This window comes from Nyctibius grandis, chromosome 1, assembly GCF_013368605.1.
Source record: "Nyctibius grandis isolate bNycGra1 chromosome 1, bNycGra1.pri, whole genome shotgun sequence".
Taxonomy (NCBI): Eukaryota; Metazoa; Chordata; class Aves; order Nyctibiiformes; family Nyctibiidae; genus Nyctibius; species Nyctibius grandis.
Genome location: NC_090658.1, coordinates 131,919,375 through 131,940,046, shown reverse-complemented (window position 1 = coordinate 131,940,046; position 20,672 = coordinate 131,919,375). Strand labels below are relative to the sequence as shown.

Below are 20,672 nucleotides of genomic sequence, written 5' to 3'. Positions count from 1 at the left end.
TGTGCCGGAGCAGCACCCAAAAACCCCCATACCAGGATGCTGGGAGGCGAGGAAGACCTCGGTGACGGTGGCTTTGCAACCGGTGTTGCTCCAGCAGCATTTCAGGCTGCTTTTGGGGGGGATGTGGAGCACCTGGGGGGGGTCCCCATTTATTTCCCACCCCACCAAGGTGGGAGGACACTCTAGCTCCTTGCAGAGCATCCGCCGGGGTCCCTGACTGGTGTCACGGTCACCTTTGGTCCCTGCCAGCCGGGCGGTGACACGGAGCCTGTGTCATTTGCTGGAGGGTACGAGGGGAAGCTGATAAGGAGCAGGAATTAAGGCTTAATCTTGGGTGAGTCTCATTAAAACTGGCTGCCGGGGTGAGTCAGAGGCTTGGCAGAGAGCTCCCGGGAGAGGGCAACCCCCCCAAAAAACCCCTCAGCCCCAAAATGGGGTTTGGTGGAGCTGGGAGGGGGCCACAACCCACCCCCCAGCCCTGTCCCCATGTCCCCAAGAGGCATCAAGTCCTGGGAAAAGCCGATCCCATCTGGCTGCGGAGGAGCCGCCGAGATTACGGCTCCGCTTTTCTTCCCCGTTAATTGAAAGATGCTATCGGGATGCGGTACCCTGCGAGCATCGCGGCTGGGGCAGGGCTGGGAAAGAAGGAAACAACCCCCGGCTTTGCACAGCGGTGCCCCCCGAGAAATTAAATCAGCCCGTTCAAAGGGACGGAGCGAGCGCGGTGGGGTTTTTCCTCCTTCTACCCTTGGGTGTTTGGGGCGGGGGGGTGGCAGGGTTGTGGGGTGGTGTCGGCACGAAGCCCCTTTCTGAGTTTCACAGCCACAGACCCATGAGAAAAAAAAGGGATGCTTTTACCCACATCATCCCCATTTTTCCCCTTTTTCCAATTTTTTCCCCCTTTTCCCCATTTTTTCCCCATTTTTTCCCATTTTTTCCATATTTTCCCCCATTTTTTCCTCTGGAAACCTGGGCCCTATTTCCCAAGGGCTGCACCAGCTCGTCCCGCTGCCCCCACACCCAGGGATGCCATCCACCCCAGCAAAGGACACGACAGCCCCAGCATCACACCACAGCCACCCCCACGGCTCCTCAGACACCGGGAGCTGCTCCTGGGCACAACCCTTCCTCTTCCTCCCTCAAAATTAAACCCGTCCATCGCAGGGGAGGTGGCAGGATTCGGCCACCTCATCCCATAAAAGAGCTTTGGGACCCCCCTCCGCTGCTACGGGCTGCCTCAAGGGCGCATCCTCTGGAGTTTTCAATCCAGTTGAATTACCTTCATTAATATTTTTGGGGAAAAAAGAGGTTTTTCTAGAAATCCAGCCTGTGGTTCAGATAACGGCGGGGTCTGGTTATCTGTCAGGACAAACAGCTTTTCTTTATTGCTCCGGGTGGGATGATGTGGGAGACGCAGCCGTATGAAAGGGCTGATTAGGGGGGGCAGCGGGAAGGATGGAGCGGAGCTCGTGGGGTGTGAATAACCCGAGGAGCGGAGGTGGAAGGGGAAGCAGGTGCTTGCTGAGATGGGTTTTATTCGCTTGATTTGATGCAATTTGGGTCGGCAGGTTGTGGGCAGCGCTGGGGAGATGCTCCCTGCCTTCTCCTCAGGGATGCTTCATCCCCGCTTCCCACGGGAGATGCTAACGGGGGGGATCATCCTGGCAGCCCAAAGGGGTTTAAACACAGCCATGCTCTCGCTTGCCCGGGTCAGGATCGGTCCCACCACGTGCAGAGCACATTTAGGAGCTCTTTGCTTCCCGCACCCGCAGCTCAACCAGCCCCAATTAATTTTTTCCTCGTTAATTCCCACCCTGCCCAAAGCCATGGCCTGATCCAGGGGCCAAGGGAGATGCGACCGGGCAGGATCCAGCCCCGCTGGGACCCAGCACTGAAGGATTCAAAGCTTTTTCCAGTCGAAAAACCACAATATTGTCCCACAGTGTCCCCCACTGGCACCCACTAAAACGCTCCCCCGGCTCCCCCAAACCCCGGCTTTGTGCCGGCAGCTTTTGGGGGGATTTTAGGGAGAACCAGGAGGATTTGGGGAGGAAGAGGGGGGGGTTTGGCTACAGCTGCCCAATCGCCAGAAAAAGCAGCGTTTCCTTTTGTCGATCCCCCTCTCTCAGGTAATTGGTCATAATTGGCCGAAATTAGACGCCGCGGCGCGACTATAAACACAGATGTGGGCTCGAGAGCCTGAGGAAGGCTGTTGAGAGGGAAAAAAGCTGGGGAAGAACATTTCTCCCCACGTCCCCACATCTCAGCCATTCATTCCTGCTTTTTTTTGGGGGGGGGGGACTAAAAAAAAAATCAAAGCAACAAAAAAACCTCAATTTTCCTCCTTTTTATGCTTTTTTCAGAGGGAAAAAGGGAGTGCTCACAAGCCAGCATCTCCCGGAGCATCCCACAGTGACCCTGCTGAAGTCCTGGCTAGAAGAAAAAGGGGCAGAAATACTGAATGGGTGAAGTCGTGGTGCAGCAGCTCGCAAATAAAGCCCCGAAAAAAATCCCACCCGTCCTGGAGGAACCCACCGTCGCCCCGTGGGCTTCCCCGTGGCTTGGGGCAGGTGGCCCACACCGGCTCTTGTTGCATCCCTCCACTTGATTTTGGGGCTGGATGGTGAAGCTGAAACTTTTCCTCTCTTGGGATAGAAGGGATAAATTTCTCCCTCCTGGAAAGAGGTTTTATTTAATCCTTAGCAGGGAGGGGAATATCTATGTGCGAATCGAAGCCGGACGGACCATTCACGGAGTAAATAAAACCCATCCAAACCCCCCCCCGGATGGAAAATTAAAGCAAAATTTCCTACCTGCGGGTGTGCTGTCGGCTGCCGGCTCCTCTGATCTGTGCCTCCTCCGGCGCCTGTGCCACGGTGGTATATATAGACGGTGTACACACGCGTCCCCACACCTCCCTCCCCGAACACGTGCGTGGCTGAGCCCACCCCCGGGGGCTGCCGGCACAGGGATGCGCCAGCCGGCAGCTGGGGACCGCGGAGGTTGCAGCCTTTCCCCCCTTCTTCTTGCATGCTTCATCCCTCCCTCCTCCTCCTCCCTAAATCTAAGGGGTAGCCCCGAAAGGTGGGGATGCCGGCCTCGTGGATAGCCGAAGGTGTGCTGCCTCCGAGCATCCCAGGGATGGTGGGGTTGGGATGGAGTGAGGGGGGGGTGCGAAGCCGCTGCTTGGTGGTCCCGGTGTGCCCAGATCTGGGGGGGTTACAAGGACCCGAGGGCACTGCCAGCCCCGAAATCACCCCCAGGGCAGCCCTCAGCCCTTCTCAGTGGGCTCTTTTCCCAGGAGGAGGCGAAGGGGGGTCCCCAATGCCGTTACCAACCATCTCCGGCACGGCGAGGGGAGCAGGATTTGGCTGCTCCAGCATCAGGGCTAAACGCTGCCTTTGGTTTGGAAAGGCCAAACCAGTCTTGACCTTCAATGGTTTCTCCTCCAAACCAGCATCACCCCATTTTTTACCCCATTTAGGTGACCTACAGCTGGAAGGCTCATCCCCACCGGCGCAGAGCCAGGACCCCCCCAAGCATCTCTTGCCGCCCCACCTCGGCAATTAAAGAATAAAATCTGCTGCCACATCGCGATCTTATCTTGGTAATTTCTCCTAACGACTCCCTAGGAAGGGCTGGAGATCAGAATGAAACACCCCGGTGCGCATCTCGGTTCGGCTACGGCTGTTAAACGGCCGCGTTTAATGCCCCCGGGCGAGACCTCGGATGCACCGGCGCTCGGGTGGGCGTAAAAAAAATCTAGAAATTGAGGAAAATGCCAAAAAAGTGGCAAAATGGCATTGTAGGAGTGGTTGGAGGGGACCTGCCTGGTGCTGGGGGCAAGATGCGAGCCTGGATTTGGGGGGTTTTAGGGGAAAATTGGGCTGGGGGGTGACGCCGTGCAGGACACGTGGGCAGCCTGGGGTGAAGCGAGTCCCCATCGTGCTCCCAGGCGAGTGGTGGAGAGAGGGAAACTGATTTTTTTTGTAAAAAAATGTATATTTTACCTTTATTTTTTCATTTTTTAAATATATTTTTAATATATATATTGTTTCAGTCTTTCCATAACCACCTGGGTTTTCATTAAGGACATTTTCCCCAGCTCTTATGCAAAGCCGAGCAGCAGCCGAGCCGGAGCGGGAAGGCTTTGTGCTTCTTTTGTCCTCTCCAGGGGTAATTTTCCAAGCTCTCGGGGCTGCTGTTCGCCTCGCAGCCCCCCAAAATATTCATGTCTCGACGTTTATTGATGCGCCGGAGCCTTTTCTCCCCTAACCTGGCCAAAGGGGATTGCCTCCGTGGACCCTTGTTTGAGTCGGTGATGATGATGCCGGAGCAGGAGGCAGCAAATGACATCGGGGTGACGTCGTTTATAGTCTCGCTAATTAACGGAGGGGTGGGGGGGGATGATTGACAGCCGAGGTGCCCAAAGCCAGCACGCTGGGTGGGAGAAAGTACCCATTTTTGCAGCATTTCCAGGTTTTTCCAGGTTCATGTGAATACCAGAAGCTAAATCCCGATCAGCGGCACTGGGAACGGGTTTGGGATCCGGGGACGATTCAGCCTTTGGAAAATTAGGATAAAAAATACAGATGATTTTTTTTTTTAAGGCTTTTTGGGCATTTGTGTTTCAAAGTTGGGTCCGACCGAGCGCTCTCCTCCACGGCTTGATGGTGGAGGGGGGAAGAGCATCCCTGGCGAGGCGGAGCGGGAGGATTCGAAGTGACAGGCAATTAGCAGCGCAAAGCAACGAGCCTTTTCAGCACGAGGACATAAAGCAGATGGGATCTGGCGCGAGGGAAACACGGAGAGGATTCAAAAGCTGCCTGGAGGACACAGGAGCTGGAAAATTTGGGAGCTAGGAAGTTGTGCTGTTCCTCAGGTCTCGCGGATCCCTTAAATGTTGCAGTCGAGGGGGCTGAGGATGTGCCCAAGCCCGTGTGATGCATCCCGGGTTCGCTTTGGGATGATGCCTGATTATTTTCCCAATTAATTCTGGGTGTTTATAGGGCAGCTGTCCCCTCTGTCAAGAAACATCCCCCCCGAGCATCACCTCCTCTCCCAGCCCTGCTTGGGTACCACCACCAGGGAACATCCCCCCCCGAGCATCACCTCCTCTCCCAGCCCTGCTTGGGTACCACCACTTGGGAACATCCCCCCCCGAGCATCACCTCCTCTCCCAGCCCTGCTTGGGTACCACCACTTGGGAACATCCCCCCCCGAGCATCACCTCCTCTCCCAGCCCTGCTCGGGTACCACCACCTGGGAACAACCCCCCTGAGCATCACCTCCTCTCCCAGCCCTGCTCGGGTACCACCATCCAGGAACAACCCCCCGAGCATCACCTCCTCTCCCAGCCCTGCTCGGGTACCACCTCCCAGGAACAACCCCCCCAAGCATCACCTCCTCTCCCAGCCCTGCTCAGGTGCCACCATCCAGGAACAACCCCCCCGAGCATCACCTCCTCTCCCAGCCCTGCTCAGGTGCCACCATCCAGGAACAACCCCCCCAGGCATCACCTCCTCTCCCAGCCCTGTTTGGGTACCACCACCCAGGAACAACCCCCCCGAGCATCACCTCCTCTCCCAGCCCTGCTCGGGTACCACCTCTCAGGAACAACCCCCCTGAGCATCACCTCCTCTCCCAGCCCTGCTCGGGTACCACCATCCAGAAACATCCCCCCCGAGCATCACCTCCTCTCCCAGCCCTGCTCAGGTACCACAATCCAGAAACATCCCCCCCGAGCATCACCTCCTCTCCCAGCCCTGCTCGGGTACCACCTCCCAGGAGATGATTTTCCAGGAGCTTTTCAAGAATCAGGGGCTCGATGCCAGGGCTTCATCCTGCTCACGGGGAGCCTCAGTGAGATGCTTTAACAGCATGAAGCAGCAGTTTAAAGGGTTTCATTGCCCCCAGTTTGGGGTTGATAAATGCCAGCAGTGGGGTACAGACCGGTGCTGCTGATTTACTCCCCTTGGCAATGATGGGGGGCTTTGGGCTCTACCCCGGTGGGGTGAGGATGAGAGTGATGAAGGCTCAAGCTCTTTCTGCACCCCTACAAGCAGCTCGGGGCTGGGCAGGGGAGCAGGGCAGGCACACCAAGTCCCCTCACCAAGCCGGGGCTTGCACGGCCACCACGGCCAGCTGGGTCCTGCTGGGCGGCAGGCGAGGACTTGTCGGGCATGATGGGAACCTGTTTGCATCCTTCGCTGTCGATAAACCTTAATCGAGGCACCTGGCTCCGGGCCACGCGTGGGGACGGCTGGCAGCTCTGCTGAGGGTGCCCAGGGTTGCCTGGAGACCTGCCTGCACCGAGCAGGAGGCAGATGCTCTGAGCAGTGGTGTGGGCAAGCAGCGAGCCCCAAATTTAAATATGGGGGGGGGGGGAGCAGCTCTTGGCCAAGCCATGGGGACAACGTGAAGGGTCTGGAGGGTCTGACCTACGAGGAACGGCTGAGGGAGCTGGGGGTGTTTAGCCTGGAGAAGAGGAGGCTCAGAGGTGACCTTAGTGCAGCCTACAACTACCTGAAGGGAGGTTGTAGCGCAGTGGGAGTCGGCCTCTTCCAGGCAACCAGCAACAGAACAAGAGGACACAGCCTCAAGCTTGGCCAGGGGAGGTTCAGGTTGGACATTAGGAAGCATTTCTTCTCAGCAAGGGTCATTAGCCATTGGAAGGGGCTGGCCAGGGAGGTGGTGGAGTCCCCATCCCTGGAGGGGTTTAAGAAAAGCCTGGACATGGCACTTAGTGCCCTGGTCTAGTTGCCATGGTGGTGTCAAGGCAATGGTTGGACTTGATGATCCCAGAGGGCTCTTCCAACCTGGTTGATTGACGTGCGGGGTGGGTACCCTCCGGCTCCAACACCATTGAGGCGATGGGTGCTGTGGGTAATATTGCAACCAGGCTGGAGCTGGTTTGATTCACCAGGTGGGAAAATCAACTGCTTTTTGCTCAGGTTGGTTTTCCATCACTTTGGTGAGTTGGATGAGCTCGGGAACGGGTCTGATGGGCAGCAGGAGGGTGTGAGTGGGCAGAAACCAGTCTCCCATGTGGATACAGCTCTTCATGGGCAAAGCAGCACATAATCCTCTGCCTGGTCTCCACCGTAACGTGCTGGGTCTCCAGCAGGTCCTGGCTGAAATGAGTCTGAGGTCAAGAATGGACAAGTTGAGGGATTTGGGAGAAATGTTAAGGAAAAAAACAGGAAAGGGAGGGGAGAGCAACCCCTTCTTGCACTTTGCATCAAGCAGGAAAGAAGGAAAGATGATATTCCTACAAGGGAAGAGGGACTAGAGCAATTCAGCTTGAGGCAACACCTGAGAAGATCATAATTTCTGCTCGACGCCCTTCATCCCTTCTGCCGGGAAGGGCCAGTTTGGACACAGAAACTCTGTTTTGTGTTGGGAAAGGGAGATTTTACCCCCAAGGCCCAAGGGACATGGCTGTTCCTCTCTGCACAACCTCAAGCTTGCATCCTTGGAGATGCTGGAACCACGTCTGGATGAGCGCTGAGCAGCATGACTTGCTTTGAGGTTGGCCCTGCTTTGAGCAGGGTTGGGACCAGAGCCCTCCAGAGGTCCCATCCCACCTTCCTGGGACTTTCTGACTCAAGGGGGATGAAAGGTATCAGGGACCCAAAACAGGCCAGGAGGACATTTATTAAAAATAATAAGGGGGAGGTATTTCACCCCTCTGCCTGGAGTGACCCCAGGAGTCACAGGATGTGGCCATCTCCACCTGCATCTCCATCTCCACCTCCATCTCCATCCCTGAGCTGGTCCAGGTGGGGATGGCATGGCTCTTGGAGAGTGGTGGTAGCTGAGGAACATCTCTGGCCCACAGCAAGGTGATGGAGAGCATCCATCCTGGTGTTTTTTGAATTAATTTGTGGAACCAAACTGTTCTGACCAGATCAGAAACCCTCCACCAGTACCTGCTTTGCTTGCAGAAGGACCTGGAGCCCCTATCCTTCCTCCAGTGTTGGTTTTGGGGGTCCTGTCACATCAACCCTATACAAAGAACAAAGATGGGTGATGTCTTTTCTTCAAACATCTCCAAATCTGTCATTCAAGGCAATTTTTGTCCCCAGAGCTCTTTGTGATAGCATCTCAGACCATCCTCCTGGTTACCCCATGCTGGGACACACCATCCCCAAACATCTCCATGGCTCTGCCCTCCTCAGCTCTGTTCTCCCATGGGACACATGGATGTTAGCTTTCACCACCATCACCACATACCCACCTCGGCATGAACAGAGGACAGATGGAGAACAGTCTGTGGTCTTCTCCAAGCAGAACCATGAATAGATTCCTCAAGAAATAAAACCAACAGAAGATATTGCCAGCAACACAAGAGCTCTGCTGCTCAATGCTCAGCCTCAGTGAGCGGTGGGGGCTCGAAGGGGTCCCACCAAGTATTTGTGTCATCTCGTTAGAAATTGTGGTCTTATTGAAAGCCCAGTTGCGCTCATTTAGGTGTCATTCAAACCCTTCTGCAGCCGCTTATTAGCGCTGGAGTGGGGAGCAATAAGACTTTGCTGAAGATCACCCATCCTTTCACAAATTGCTGACGAATTAAAGCCGCCAAGATGATGGTGTCTGAAAGCCCAGGGGGGGACATCTGAATTTCAGAAGAACCACCTGAAGCCATTACCCCTCTCAAGTCATCACCCGTGGAGCCACATCTGGAGTGTTGTGTGGGATGCTTGGCTCTGAGGAGCAGTGCAGGGACCAGGAGGCCACGGGGATGGTCAGAGGCTGGAGGATGGGATGTCAGAGGAGCTCTTAAAAAAGGCAGTGGAGCAGGTTTTTTTCAAATGGAGGGGGAAACGGGTAGATCTGACCCCAAATATACTCCAAAGTAAGGAGCATCATCCCTTGTATGTCCCCACCACACTGAGAGCGGGTGGCTCGGACGGAGACGAGACTGAGCCCAATGTGGGGTGGGAAAATCACCGTATTAGCACCATAGGCTAATTTTTTTGGGGAAAAACTCTTGACTCTAGGCAAATCCCTAAAAATGCTTCAGGGTAGAGAAAGAGTTTTATAGGGGAAAGGTTTTAACCCATGGTTTGGGGAGCATGGGCATGTCCATATATGTGTGTATGGGTTTGGGGGTCCAAACAGCAGTCGAAAAATTGTGGGACGAGGCTCGCTGCCCCCCAGAGCATCCAGGAGCGATGATGCCGTTACCCCCTGGGTTGTTATATTTATGTTCAACCCCTGGGGCCATCACTTGAAAGACGGGAAGGATGATGTCCAACCCATCTACTCGCTTCTTGCTTTGGGGCCACGGCACCCCCCTGTCTCCTCCTTCCCGCAAACAAAAATCTTCCCCGGGGAAAAAAATCTGCTCGGCTCAGCCCCGTCTGATGGATGGCGGCGGGGACGGGCTGGCGAGAAACCAGATTGAAACCGGTGACTCATTTCCCACCGGCGGCTATTTCGGGGGAGAAGAACGGCCGTCCCCCCCTCTCCAACATCCATCAGGTGGTCGGAAAGTCCCCGCAGCCGCCTCCGATACCCGCTGCGCTGCTGCGGGGTGGAGAAATGAGTTTGCACCCTAATTTTTCTCACTTCTTTTTGTGTCCCCACCCTGTGCCCTCCTCTGCTGGACGCGGGATGAGGGCGCAGCTTCGTCCTCACCGGTACCCAAACCCCCCGTGTCCCCCCTGGCCGTTGATGGGTGACGCTCAGCTGCGATGGAGCAGCTTTGCCCGGGCAGGGAGATAATTAGCAATCAGCTTCCCTAGGAGATTGCCATCGCTTCTAGACGCTGAGATCTCTATAGTCACTGCGAAGGAGCCGATGACCAACCGAGAAATACCAGCCAGCACAGATGTCCCGGGGGATTTTGGGGTAGGATTTGGGTTTTGAGGTGCTGATGATCCCAGCCAAGAGCAGAGGATGGCTCTGAGCCCAGAGCCCACTGCCTCTGGCCGGACTCACGTCGGGGAAAAAGAGCTTGAAGTTTAATGAAACGGGTTCAGCAATCAATAAAAAAAAATATCTGTAAGGGATTTCTTTGCTCGGTAGCAACTAAATCTCTCCTCCTGCCCATCAGCCCTGCTCAGCCTTGCACCCTCCGCTCTCCCCATCATTCCCAGTGAGGGTCCCAGCATCTTCCCAGCAAGGAGCCTGGGCTGGTACCACGCTGCACCAAAAACTGACCCCCAAACCCCAGCATTTAGTGCTTTGTGAAAGAAAAACTGCTACATCACTGTCGTCTTTAGCACATAAACCCTCTGAGTCACCGGAGGAATGTGCAGCGCTTTTTAATAGAGTCCAAACTGTCCCAGCAGGCCCGATGTTTAACATTCAGGGCTTCAATTTATTTTATCTTTATTTATTTAGGTTGTTCCATTAAAATGTTTCCCCCCCCAACACCTCGACATGTGGGATGATGCATTTGCAGGAGCGAAGGGGAGCCGGTGCTGGATGTTGTGTTGTTGAGGAAGGACAGACCGACTGCACCACCAGTCCTCTTGATGCTTAATTGTATTTTTTTTTAACCCAAATCTAAGAATAATGATTCTCCCTGATAGTGGGAGCAGGTTTCTGGTGATGCTGGGCAAGGGATGGGAAAGATGGGGTCGTCTCCCAAGGAGGGATGGGGAAAGAGGCAGCTCGGGGCAGACATGCTAGAGGTCTAGGAAAGCCTGCACGGGCAGAAAAAAAGATGCAAGGAAATATTTCAAACTGATGCTGTGGGTTTATTTCATATCAGGAGCTCCAGCCGTTATTAAACCCAATATTGAGGGTGTGTGATGGCCACACAGAGGTCGGCCATGGGGGAAACCTCCCCAGCCTTGCTGATTAATGCTGGGGGACTGGGATGCTCTGGTCCTCAGAGCTGGGTCCCATCTCTGGGACATCCCAGGGTGACGTGTGGGACCACTGTGGGTTTTTATTCGGTTTCAATTCCTAATGCAAGTGCAACCATGGTGGACATCTCGAGTGTTTTCTCACCGGGGAACCACAACAGCCCTTATTGCTGGGATGGACGTGGTCCCAGCTGCCTCTTGTTGGTCCCTTTTCCCAGCCCCATCAGTGCTAAGGGCTTGTTTAGGACACAGATACCTCCAGCAGCTTAACTGCACACCCCAAAGACACCTCATGAAATTGTGTCTTAGTTTGGAAACGTGGCCAGAGTTTAACAGGAGCAGGAACAAAATGTGGGATGGTCTGAATTCCCCCCCTCTGAGAAATGTAGCCCTCAAGCCATGCAGCCAAATCCAGACGCTCTCTATAAATTAAAATAGCAGCAAATGGCTCAATTTTCTGGTGAAATCGGCTCATTAAAAACTGTTTTGTTTGATTAATTTCTGCAGGTGTGGTGGGGAAACCCCCGTGCCCCGTCTCGCCTGTGCACACCCGGTTTTCTCTCCTGGCTACGACACGGGGAGAAATAAGAAACCAGATTGAAAAAGCACGTTTGCACAGCACGAAATTGAAGAGAGATGAGCTGGAAACCAGCCTGCCCATGGTGAAACCCCATCTTCCTCCTCCTCCTCAGGGGCATGGGCCGAACCCTGAGCCGGGACTGAGAACAAGGTGTTGACCCACAGTTGGGGGTGAACCCCCAAGTGATGCTCTGGGATGGAGGCGCATCCCTCTGCTGATCTTTTTGAGGTGTTTGATGCCACTGTGTCTTGCAGGGGCTGCACCAGGACCCTGATTCAGGGGGAAGCAGGACCTGCATGGGCTGGTACCCTCTGGGTACAGAATCACAGAATCATAGAATTGTTTTGGGTGGAAAGGACATTTAAGATCATTGAGTCCAACCACTAACTCAGCACTGCCAAGGCCACCACTAACCCATGGCCCTCAGCACCACATCTACACGGCTTTTAAATCCCCCCAGGGATGGGGACTCCACCACTGCCCTGGGCAGCCTGTGCCAGTGCTTGACAACCCTTTCCATGAAGAAATTGTCCCTGATCTCCAATCTAAACCTCCCCTGGGGCAACTTGAGGCCATTTCCCCTTGTCCCATCACTTGTTACCTGGGAGAAGAGACTGACCCCCACCTCGCTACACCCTCCTTTCAGGCAGTTGTAGAGAGCGAGAAGGTCTCCCCTCAGCCTCCTTTTCTCCAGGCTAAACCCCCCCAGGTCCCTCAGCCGCTCCTCATCACACTTGTGCTCCGGACCCTTCACCAGCCCCGTTGCCCTTCTCTGGACTCGCTCCAGCACCTCAAGGTCTTTCTTGTAGTGAGGGGCCCAAAACTGCACCCAGGATTCGAGGTGCGGCCTCACCAGTGCCGAGCACAGGGGGACGATCCCTGCCCTGGTCCTGCTGGCCACACTAGTGCTGACACAAGCCAGGATGCTGGTGGCCTTCTTGGCCACCTGGGCACACTGCTGGCTCATATCCAGCTGCCATTGACCAACACCCCCAGGTCCTTTTCCACCAGGCACTTTCCAGCCACTCTTCCCCAGCCTGTAGCGGTGCGGGGGGTTGTTGTGCCCCAAGAGCAGGACTCGACACTTGCCCTTGTTGACCCTCACACAGTGGCCTCAGCCCATCGCTCCAGCCTGTCCAGACCCCTCTGCAGAGCCTCCTGCCCTCCAGCACATCAACACTCCCACGCAACACGGTGTCATCTGCGATCTCACTGAGGGTGCACTCGATCCCCTCGTCCAGATCATTGATATTGAACAGAACTGGCCCCAACACTGAGCCCTGGGGAACACCACTGGTGACCGGCCCGCAGCTGGATTTAACTCCGTTCCCCACAGCTCTCTGGGCCCAGCCATCAGCCAGTTCTTCACCCAGCGAATCGTACACCCGTCCAAGCCGTGAGCAGCCGGTTTCTCCGGGGGATGCTGTGGGAGACGGTGACAAAGGCTTTACTAAAGCCCAGGCAGACACCACCCACAGCCTTTCCCTCATCCAACATCCACCAAAAGTTTCCAAAAAACCTTTATTTATTCATTTCTTTTTACTATCGGGGCTACACGGGGGGTGGGAAGCGGAGGCAGGGAAGCGGCTGCATTGCTCTGCGTTGCACAGCGGCCTCGCTGACCCCCGCCGGGGCACGGGGACGGACGGTCGGAGGGACGGGGAGGCCACGGCCACGGTCACGGCCACGGTCACGGTCACGGTCATGGTCATGGTCACGGTCACCGCTGCCTCCCCCCGGCCCCGGCCCCGGCCCGGCCCCGGCACACGCGGCGCCCCGCGGAGGTTTGTCCCGAGCGGGCTCCCGCCGCCCGCCGCGGAGGCTGCTGGGACTTGGCGTTCCCGCCCCCGCTCCGCCACCACCACGCAGGCGCAGAGCGTCCCCAGCCGGGCTGCGTGAGCCGGGGAAGGCGAAGCGTTCGCCGATTGGTCCGTCGGTGGCACTAACTCCCCCCTCCTCCCCCCGTCTCTGAGTTGTGATTGGTTTGGCTGCGCTTCCTTCCTTCTGGTTGGCCGGCTGCGGTCAGTGGGCGGGGCCGCGCGGTGGCGGCGGGAATTGCGGCGGCGGGGCCGGGTTCGAGCGGGAGCCCGTGGTGAGGAGATGGGGGGGGAACGGGCTGAGGCGAGTGGGAGCGAGCTGGGGCTGGCGGGGAAGGGGGCAGGGGGTGGTGGGGTAGGAGCCTAAGGTGGGGCAGGGGTCTTAGGCCAGGTGCTGGGAAGGGCTGGGCCTGAGGGGGTGGTGGAGGCGGGGGGTGGGGCAGGGGCCTGAGGTGGCCAAAGGGGCCTAGTTGAGAGGGTGGGAAGAGCTGGGCCTGAGGGGATGGTGGAGGTGGGGAAGGGGCTGAGGGGGAGAAGGAGCTGGGAGGGTGGAGAAGGGGGCTGTGGTGGGGCAGGGGCCTGAGGTGGGGAAGGGAGGGAGTTTTAGGCAAGAAGTGGGGAAGAGCTGGGCCTGAGGGGATGGTGGAGGTGGGGAAGGGGCTGGGGGGCGGGAAGGCGGCTGAGGTGGGGAAGGAGCTGGGGCTGGGCATGTGGGGCAGGGGGCTGATATGGGGCAGGGAAGGAATCTTAGGCAAGAAGCAGGGAAGAGCTGGGCCTGAGGGGATGGTGGAGGTGGGGAAGGGGCTGTGGGTGGGGAAAGAGGCTGAGGGGGAGAGGGAGCTGGGGCTGGGGAAGGAGGCTGAGGTGGGGCAGGGAAGGAGTTTTAGGCAAGAAGCAGGGAAGAGTTGGGCCTGAGGAGACGGTGGAAGGGGGCAGGGGCTGGGGGTGGGGAAAGGGGCTGAGGTGGGGGGGCAGGGGCCTGAGGTGCCCAAGGCATCCTAGTTGAAATGCTGGGAAGAGCTGGGCCTGAGGGGATGGTGGAAGGGGGCTGGGGGTGGGGAAAGGGACTGAGGTGGGGTGGGGTAGGGGCCTGAGGTGGCCAAGGTGTCCTAGTTGAGATGCTGGGAAGAGCTGGGCCTGAGGGAATGATGGAGGTGGGGAAGGGGGCAAGGGCTGGAGGGAGGTGGGGAAAAGGGGCTGGGGGGTGGGGAAGGGGGCTGAGGTGAGGCAAGGCAAGGGGCTGGGGTGAATAGAGATGGGCAAGGGGGCAGGGCTGGACCCAGAGGGGTTGTGGTTATGCCATGGGGTGGAGCTGGACTACGGTGGGGGTGTGTTTGGGGGGAGGTGGGGGTTTGGATTGTGGTGGGGGCTGAGGGCTGGAGAGGGGAATAGGGTGGGAAAGGGTTGGGAGGGCTGAGTGAAAAGATGAAGGATTTGGGAAAGGAGCACAGCTGGGGGATGGAGCTGGAGGAGGGAGGGGATTGAGAAGGGAGCTGGGAAGAAGGGAGCTGGGTTGGAGGAGCTGGACTGAGGGTTTGGGAAGGGAGGAGAATTTGGGGGGAAGTGGGGGCTTTGAAGGCAGCAGCGGGTGGGGTAGGGAGTAGTGGGGAGGTTTGAAGGAGGAAGGGTTAAGGGGATTGGGAAAGGAACTTGTGGGGCATGAAAGCAGAGAAAAATTGAGTTGGGAGAGAAGAATTAATGCGTTGGTTAAGGAGTTAAACTTGGGCTGGTGTTGAAGAGCACTGGAGCAGGGGGAAGTGAGATGAGGGGCTAAAATGGGAGCAGGGTTATCGGGGGATAGGGTTGGGGGGGAATTAAATGAGGGACCATGAGAATTGCAGGGAGAGCCTGTGCTAGAGAGTGAAGTGAAGAACAGCCTGGAGTAGGTGGCCTGGGAGTGGGACAGGGAGCTCGAGGTGGAGGGGAAGTGCAGTGAAGGGGTTGGAAGAGGGTGAGCTGGAGAAAGGGGGTGAGTATCAGGGTATGGGCTGGTAGAAAATTGGTGGTGGAAGTGCAGGGACATGATGTAGCCGTTGGATAAGTACATTTACAAGGGGGGCAAGTGAGGGGGAAAGATGTAGTGTCAAACTGGCACTTCTGGCTAACTGTATTTCTTTAAAAGTCAATTCTGGTAACAGTGAGTCCAGCCGTGACCCAGGAGGTCTTGTCTTCCCTTTCCTGCCCTGCTTAGGAAACGTGTCTACAGCGTTCTTCTTCTTTCTCACTAATCTTCGTCCGCTGTGGACAAATCAATGTCACTTCCCAGGTGGTTGTATCCCACTGTGCAGTCAGGATTGTACTTGATAATGTCTCGGAGTTACCATGGATATAGGTTTTCTCTTAAAACCCCGTTTTAGCTGTCGTGCAGCTGCATCATATACCGCAAAAATTGATACCTGTGGGAAGTATTTGGAGCTGATAGTTGGTAAGCTGCTTGGTTTGGGAGAATTTTAAGCTTTTTTTCCCTTTCTCTTCCAGGGTTTTACTGCAGGTGACAACTGATTGCCATGAGTTCAAATATTTCCCTCTGATTTGCTGTTCACTGGGCCGAAGCGAGGGATGGCCACGGAAGCCAAATACAGCATCATCCGAGAAGTGGGCCGAGGGAGCTACGGGGTGGTTTATGAGGCCATCGTTAACCAAACTAGAAGCAAAGTCGCTGTTAAAAGGATGCATTGTAACGTGCCTGAAAACGTAGAACTGGCTCTGCAAGAGTTCTGGGCCCTGCAGAGCATCCAGAGGCAACACGAAAACGTGATCCAGTTGGAGGAGTGTGTCCTGCAGAACGGCCAAGTCTTTCAGCCAATTAGTCATCGTTACAGGAAATCAGACAGCCACTTGCTGCTGATTGAGACCTGCCTGAAAGGGCGGCGGTGCATGGATCCCAGATCTGCCTGCTTCCTCTGGTTCATCATGGAGTTCTGCGACGGCGGCAACATGAATGAGTACCTGCTGTCTCGCAGCCCCGATGCTCAGCTGAATAACAGCTTCATGAGGCAGCTCAGCAGCGCCGTGGCTTTCCTGCACAGGAACCAGATAGTGCACAGGGACCTGAAATCTGACAATATTTTGATCTCTCATAGACGTGGAAGTCCCATAGTAAAGGTAAGGGAATAAAACTTTGCCTGTAGCAAGTGTGTTTGCAGTCTACAACTACCTGAAGGGAGGTTGTAGTGAAGTGGGAGTCGGCCTCTTCTCCCGGGCAACCAGCGATAGGACAAGAGGACACAGCCTCAAGCTTGGCCAGGGGAGGGTCAGGTTGGACATCAGGAAGCATTTCTTCTCAGCAAGGGTCATTAGCCATTGGAAGGGGCTGCCCAGGGAGGTGGTGGAGTCACCATCTCTGGAGGGGTTTAAGAAAAGCCTGGCCATGGCACTTAGTGCCCTGGTCTAGTTGCCATGGTGGTGTCAGGGCAATGGTTGGACTCGATGATCCCAGAGGGCTCTGCCAACCTGGTTGATTCTGTGATCTACGTGCTTACATGTCATGTGCTTTGGAATGGGCTTTTGGTGAGTCTTGTGATACTTGTAATGAGCGTACTCAGAACATCTGATATCAGTTGTGGGGTTTGTTTTTGTTTTAGGAGTCTTGGAAGGAAGTAGAGGTCACGATGGTGTGTTTCTGTAACATCCTTCATCCACTGCTTACCACGTTGAGAGGAGCAGTTCAGGGTTGTCGAACTTTAGATAATCAGAGAGATCATGATCAAAGATGAAGCAATATTTTCTGTTCCCTTAAACCTGAAGAACACGCTGCCCTATTACAACAGCTAGTCCTCCCAATATTGCTGCCTCAAGCATGTAGTGATGTTCAGGGGAGGTGGGGAATGTCTTTGTGCTTTGTGTGGGTTGATGCCCTGACTGAGATGAAGACTGGCTCGCTGCCTTTCTTGTAGCACCGGGCTGAAAGTTTGTACAGCTGCTTTTCAGAGAGCTGGAATAGCTGGGAGCCAGCTTGCTCCTAAACTTTCAATCCTGAGAGTTCCCATAATTAGACATAAAATAATAGGTCGGTGCCTTGCAGATAATTCATTTCTTGACCATTCAGATCAATAATGGTATTTCTACTTCGGCCTGTAGAGCCATCAAGGGACGCTTAGATCAATGTCACCTTAATGTCACCTTAAAGATGTTGAGGTGTTGGAGCGAGTCCAGAGGAGGGCGACCAAGCTGGTGAAGGGTCTGGAGGGTCTGACCTCCGAGGAACGGCTGAGGGAGCTGGGGGTGTTTAGCCTGGAGAAGAGGAGGCTCAGAGGTGACCTTAGTGCAGTCTACAACTACCTGAAGGGAGGTTGTAGCGCAGTGGGAGTCGGCCTCTTCTCCCAGGCAACCAGCACTAGGACAAGAGGACACAGCCTCAAGCTTGGCCAGGGGAGGGTCAGGTTGGACATTAGGAAGCATTTCTTCTCAGCAAGGGTCATTAGCCATTGGAAGGGGCTGCCCAGGGAGGTGGTGGAGTCACCATCTCTGGAGGGGTTTAAGAAAAGCCTGGACATGGCACTTAGTGCCATGGTCTAGTTGCCATGGTGGTGTCAGGGCAATGGTTGGACTCGATGATCCCTGAGGGCTCTGCCAACCTGATTGATTCGGTGATTCTGTGACAAGCGTCGGTGCCACGCTGTGCTGGATTTCAGAGCGGAATTCACCGAGCTGCTGTTTGAAAACACACTTGTAAAGTTGATGTTTGTGAATAAGTTTTATTTTGCTTTTCTTGTGTGTTGCAGGTGGCGGATTTTGGCCTCAGCAAGGTGTGTCAGGGGAAAGGGAACGTGAACCAGCATCGTTTCTCCTCCGCGTGCGGGTCAAACTTCTACATGGCTCCGGAAGTATGGGAAGGTCACTACACTGCCAAGGCTGACATATTTGCCCTTGGCATCATTTTTTGGGCTATGGTGGAGAGGATCACCTTCCGAGACGGGGATACTGAGAAGGAATTGCTCGGTGAGATTCAGATCAGTGCTGTCCTGTTGTCAGTGGGTGTCCTGGATCTGTAGGGATCCTCTGAAAGATGTTCTCCCAGGTGTAGCTACAAATGTTGTGGCATATATGCTTTGGGTGTGGCTTTTTCCAGGAATTTGCAAGCACTTTGCAACCCAAAGAAACTCAAAGTTGTTTTTTTTTGGGGTTTTTTGGGTGTATTGGGTTTTGTTTTTAAGAGAACTGCAAACAAATCTTTTTTCTTCAGTGTGCATTGTTCCTAATTTGGTTGCTTCTCATGCAGGGTTTCCAGGTCTTGAAGACATATCGCTAAGGCAGAGGGAATGCTTTTTATATTTACAAATCATTTTGTTTGGAAGATGATTCCTTCTGCCAGAAATACTCTGTGGGATTTAAAGGTTAAGGGAAAGATCGCTTCTGGCTTCTCTGCTGTCAGGCCTTCCTTACCCTGAGGAACGCTCTTCACAAATGGATTTGGCCCTTATTGTTGCTAAATAATTGTAAGAGAAACAACTCGTAGCTGTTGGTGAGGCGTCTGTCTTACAGCTATACAGGATTTAGTATCCATATACTTCCATTTGCTCAGAAATGCTTTTAATGTTCTTAAAACCAAAACCTTTCTGGAATTGGGCTTATGGGTTCGCTCGTATCCTTGATTTGGCATAACCAAGGGACGGGATCACTCGGAGCGCTGCAAGGATGTTCCAAGGAGCCAAGTAATAAACTGGGAAAGGATGTTTAGATAAGCTCTGCTGCCATCTGGCCGAGTTCCCTCACGGTTTAGGGACGCAAGATCTCACAGGGATGACTCCTCCGATGGCCTGCTCCCCTCGCCTCCTCCTTCCTCCAAATCCCCCACATCTCTGCACGCTTGGAATACTTTGTAGTAAATGATTTCAGAGAAGTATATTGCAGTGGAAAATCCATCTCGAGGGGAGAGAATGCCAGGCATGCACATTAGCATAATAATTGAAGACATCTACCCAGGCTCTGAGATCATGGCATACCTGTTTGTCTCTCTTTTAAATGTTTAAATTCTTAAAAGGAATTTCTACGTAGGAACTTGGAGAAGCTGTTGCACTACCCCTTTAATTTTTTTTTCTTTTCGTCTTCAGTTCTAATGCTATTATTTATTTCTTTTTAAAATGCCAAACATTGATAAATGTTTCAGTTCCTGCCTACAGAAACAAGCAAATGGCTGCAGCTGAGACCAAAGCATGAACAGATTTCATTAAAATAGCTACCCGCCAACTTGAGATAAGGAGTTTGCAAGGCCAACCTTTTCCATCCACAGGCAGGTCACTGCCTTTGAAACATTTATTCTTTGCTCGGTGCAGGGGCAGAGCAGCTTGAGCCAGCAAAGCTGTTTTTACTGTCCGTTTTGGAAGCCGGTTAATCATTTTCAACAACTGGTGAAATTATTTAGATTACCAGGAGCAAATTTACATTTCCCTTCCTTAATCTCGCTGAGGAGAAGTTGGCTAACGGTACGTGGCATATGCTGTCATTTTAATTGAAAATTGTTTGACTAACTGAGCAAATAAGTTGTGTTTAACTCTTTCAAGTCACCTCAGCCAAGCGCAGTCTCCTTCCCTCCCTCTTTGAGAGCTTCTGAGTCCACTCATAGCAGGAAACAGAGTCAAATGGAGCCAGGTCATTTCCTCAGCCCATTTTCCCTGCAGATGGTCCATATAACTCCTCGCCGTGCTTAAACTTGCTCCCTCCTTTACCCCCACAGCCTTGTGCAACACCTCGATTAGTATTTGAAAGTAAAAGCCTCTTCTGATAACAACCTCTCCCAATATTTGACTTGGCAGTCACCTCTTAATAAGTGATCTTTCTGGTAATCTTTCAGGTGTTTGGTGTTCCAGATTGTCTCTCTGTGCTGCACATGACAGCATTTTGTGTAGACAGGTCTCTTCCAACCTGGTTGATTCTGTGATTCTGTGACTTTTCTCTACCTGTATAACCCACCTCCTTCTACTCTGTGTTCAGGAACTTACATCTGCCAAGGCAAGGAGCTCATTCCCCTCGGAGAAGCGTTGCTGGAGAATCCCAACATGAAATTACAAATTCCCCTGAAGAACAAGAAGTCCATGCCAGATGATCTCTGCAAGCTCCTGCACGATATGCTGGCTTTTAACCCAAAGGAAAGGCTGGATGCCTTCCAACTCGAAGTCCGAATCAGGCAGATCTCCTACGGCAAAAAGCGTCAACGCTCTGTCTCGTAGAGACGAAGGACGTTCAGGTTAGTGCCTCTGCCAGGCTGCTCCCTGTTTAGTCTGAGCTTACAGGGGATTTTCTGTTACTGACCTCCAGGCCAAAGCCCTCTAAATCAAACGTGACCTGTCACAGCTCTGAAAATTCAGCGATAGGAAGATGAGGTCAAACTAGAAGGAGAAAAGGCTTTGATAAAGGTTTGGGACAAGGAATTTGGTTGAAGTACGTCTAACAGAGAAACTTTTGCCTCCTTAAGGGTGTGTGTTGAGGGAATTGGCTGGGCTGTCTGTATCTGGG

At 54.1% G+C, this 20,672-nt stretch overlaps 1 protein-coding gene across 1 annotated transcript; it reads left to right on the top strand.

Moving 5' to 3' along the window:
- Positions 1-15,776: 15,776 nt before the first annotated feature.
- LOC137670239 (serine/threonine-protein kinase PDIK1L-like) lies at positions 15,777-20,386 on the top strand. The gene is made up of 3 exons (XM_068412946.1): positions 15,777-16,322; positions 17,942-18,158; positions 20,151-20,386. The coding sequence occupies exons 1-3, from the start codon at positions 15,777-15,779 to the stop codon at positions 20,384-20,386; spliced, it is 999 nt and encodes a 332-aa protein (XP_068269047.1).
- Positions 20,387-20,672: the final 286 nt, after the last annotated feature.

Excerpts from the sequence above, each read along its gene's own strand:
- LOC137670239 (XM_068412946.1), top strand. The coding sequence starts at position 15,777 with ATGGCCACGGAAGCCAAATACAGCATCATCCGAGAAGTGGGCCGAGGG. Across the intron at positions 16,323-17,941 it reads GTGGAAGTCCCATAGTAAAG|GTGGCGGATTTTGGCCTCAG; the intron begins GTAAGGGAATAA and ends TGTGTGTTGCAG. Across the intron at positions 18,159-20,150 it reads TACTGAGAAGGAATTGCTCG|GAACTTACATCTGCCAAGGC; the intron begins GTGAGATTCAGA and ends CTCTGTGTTCAG.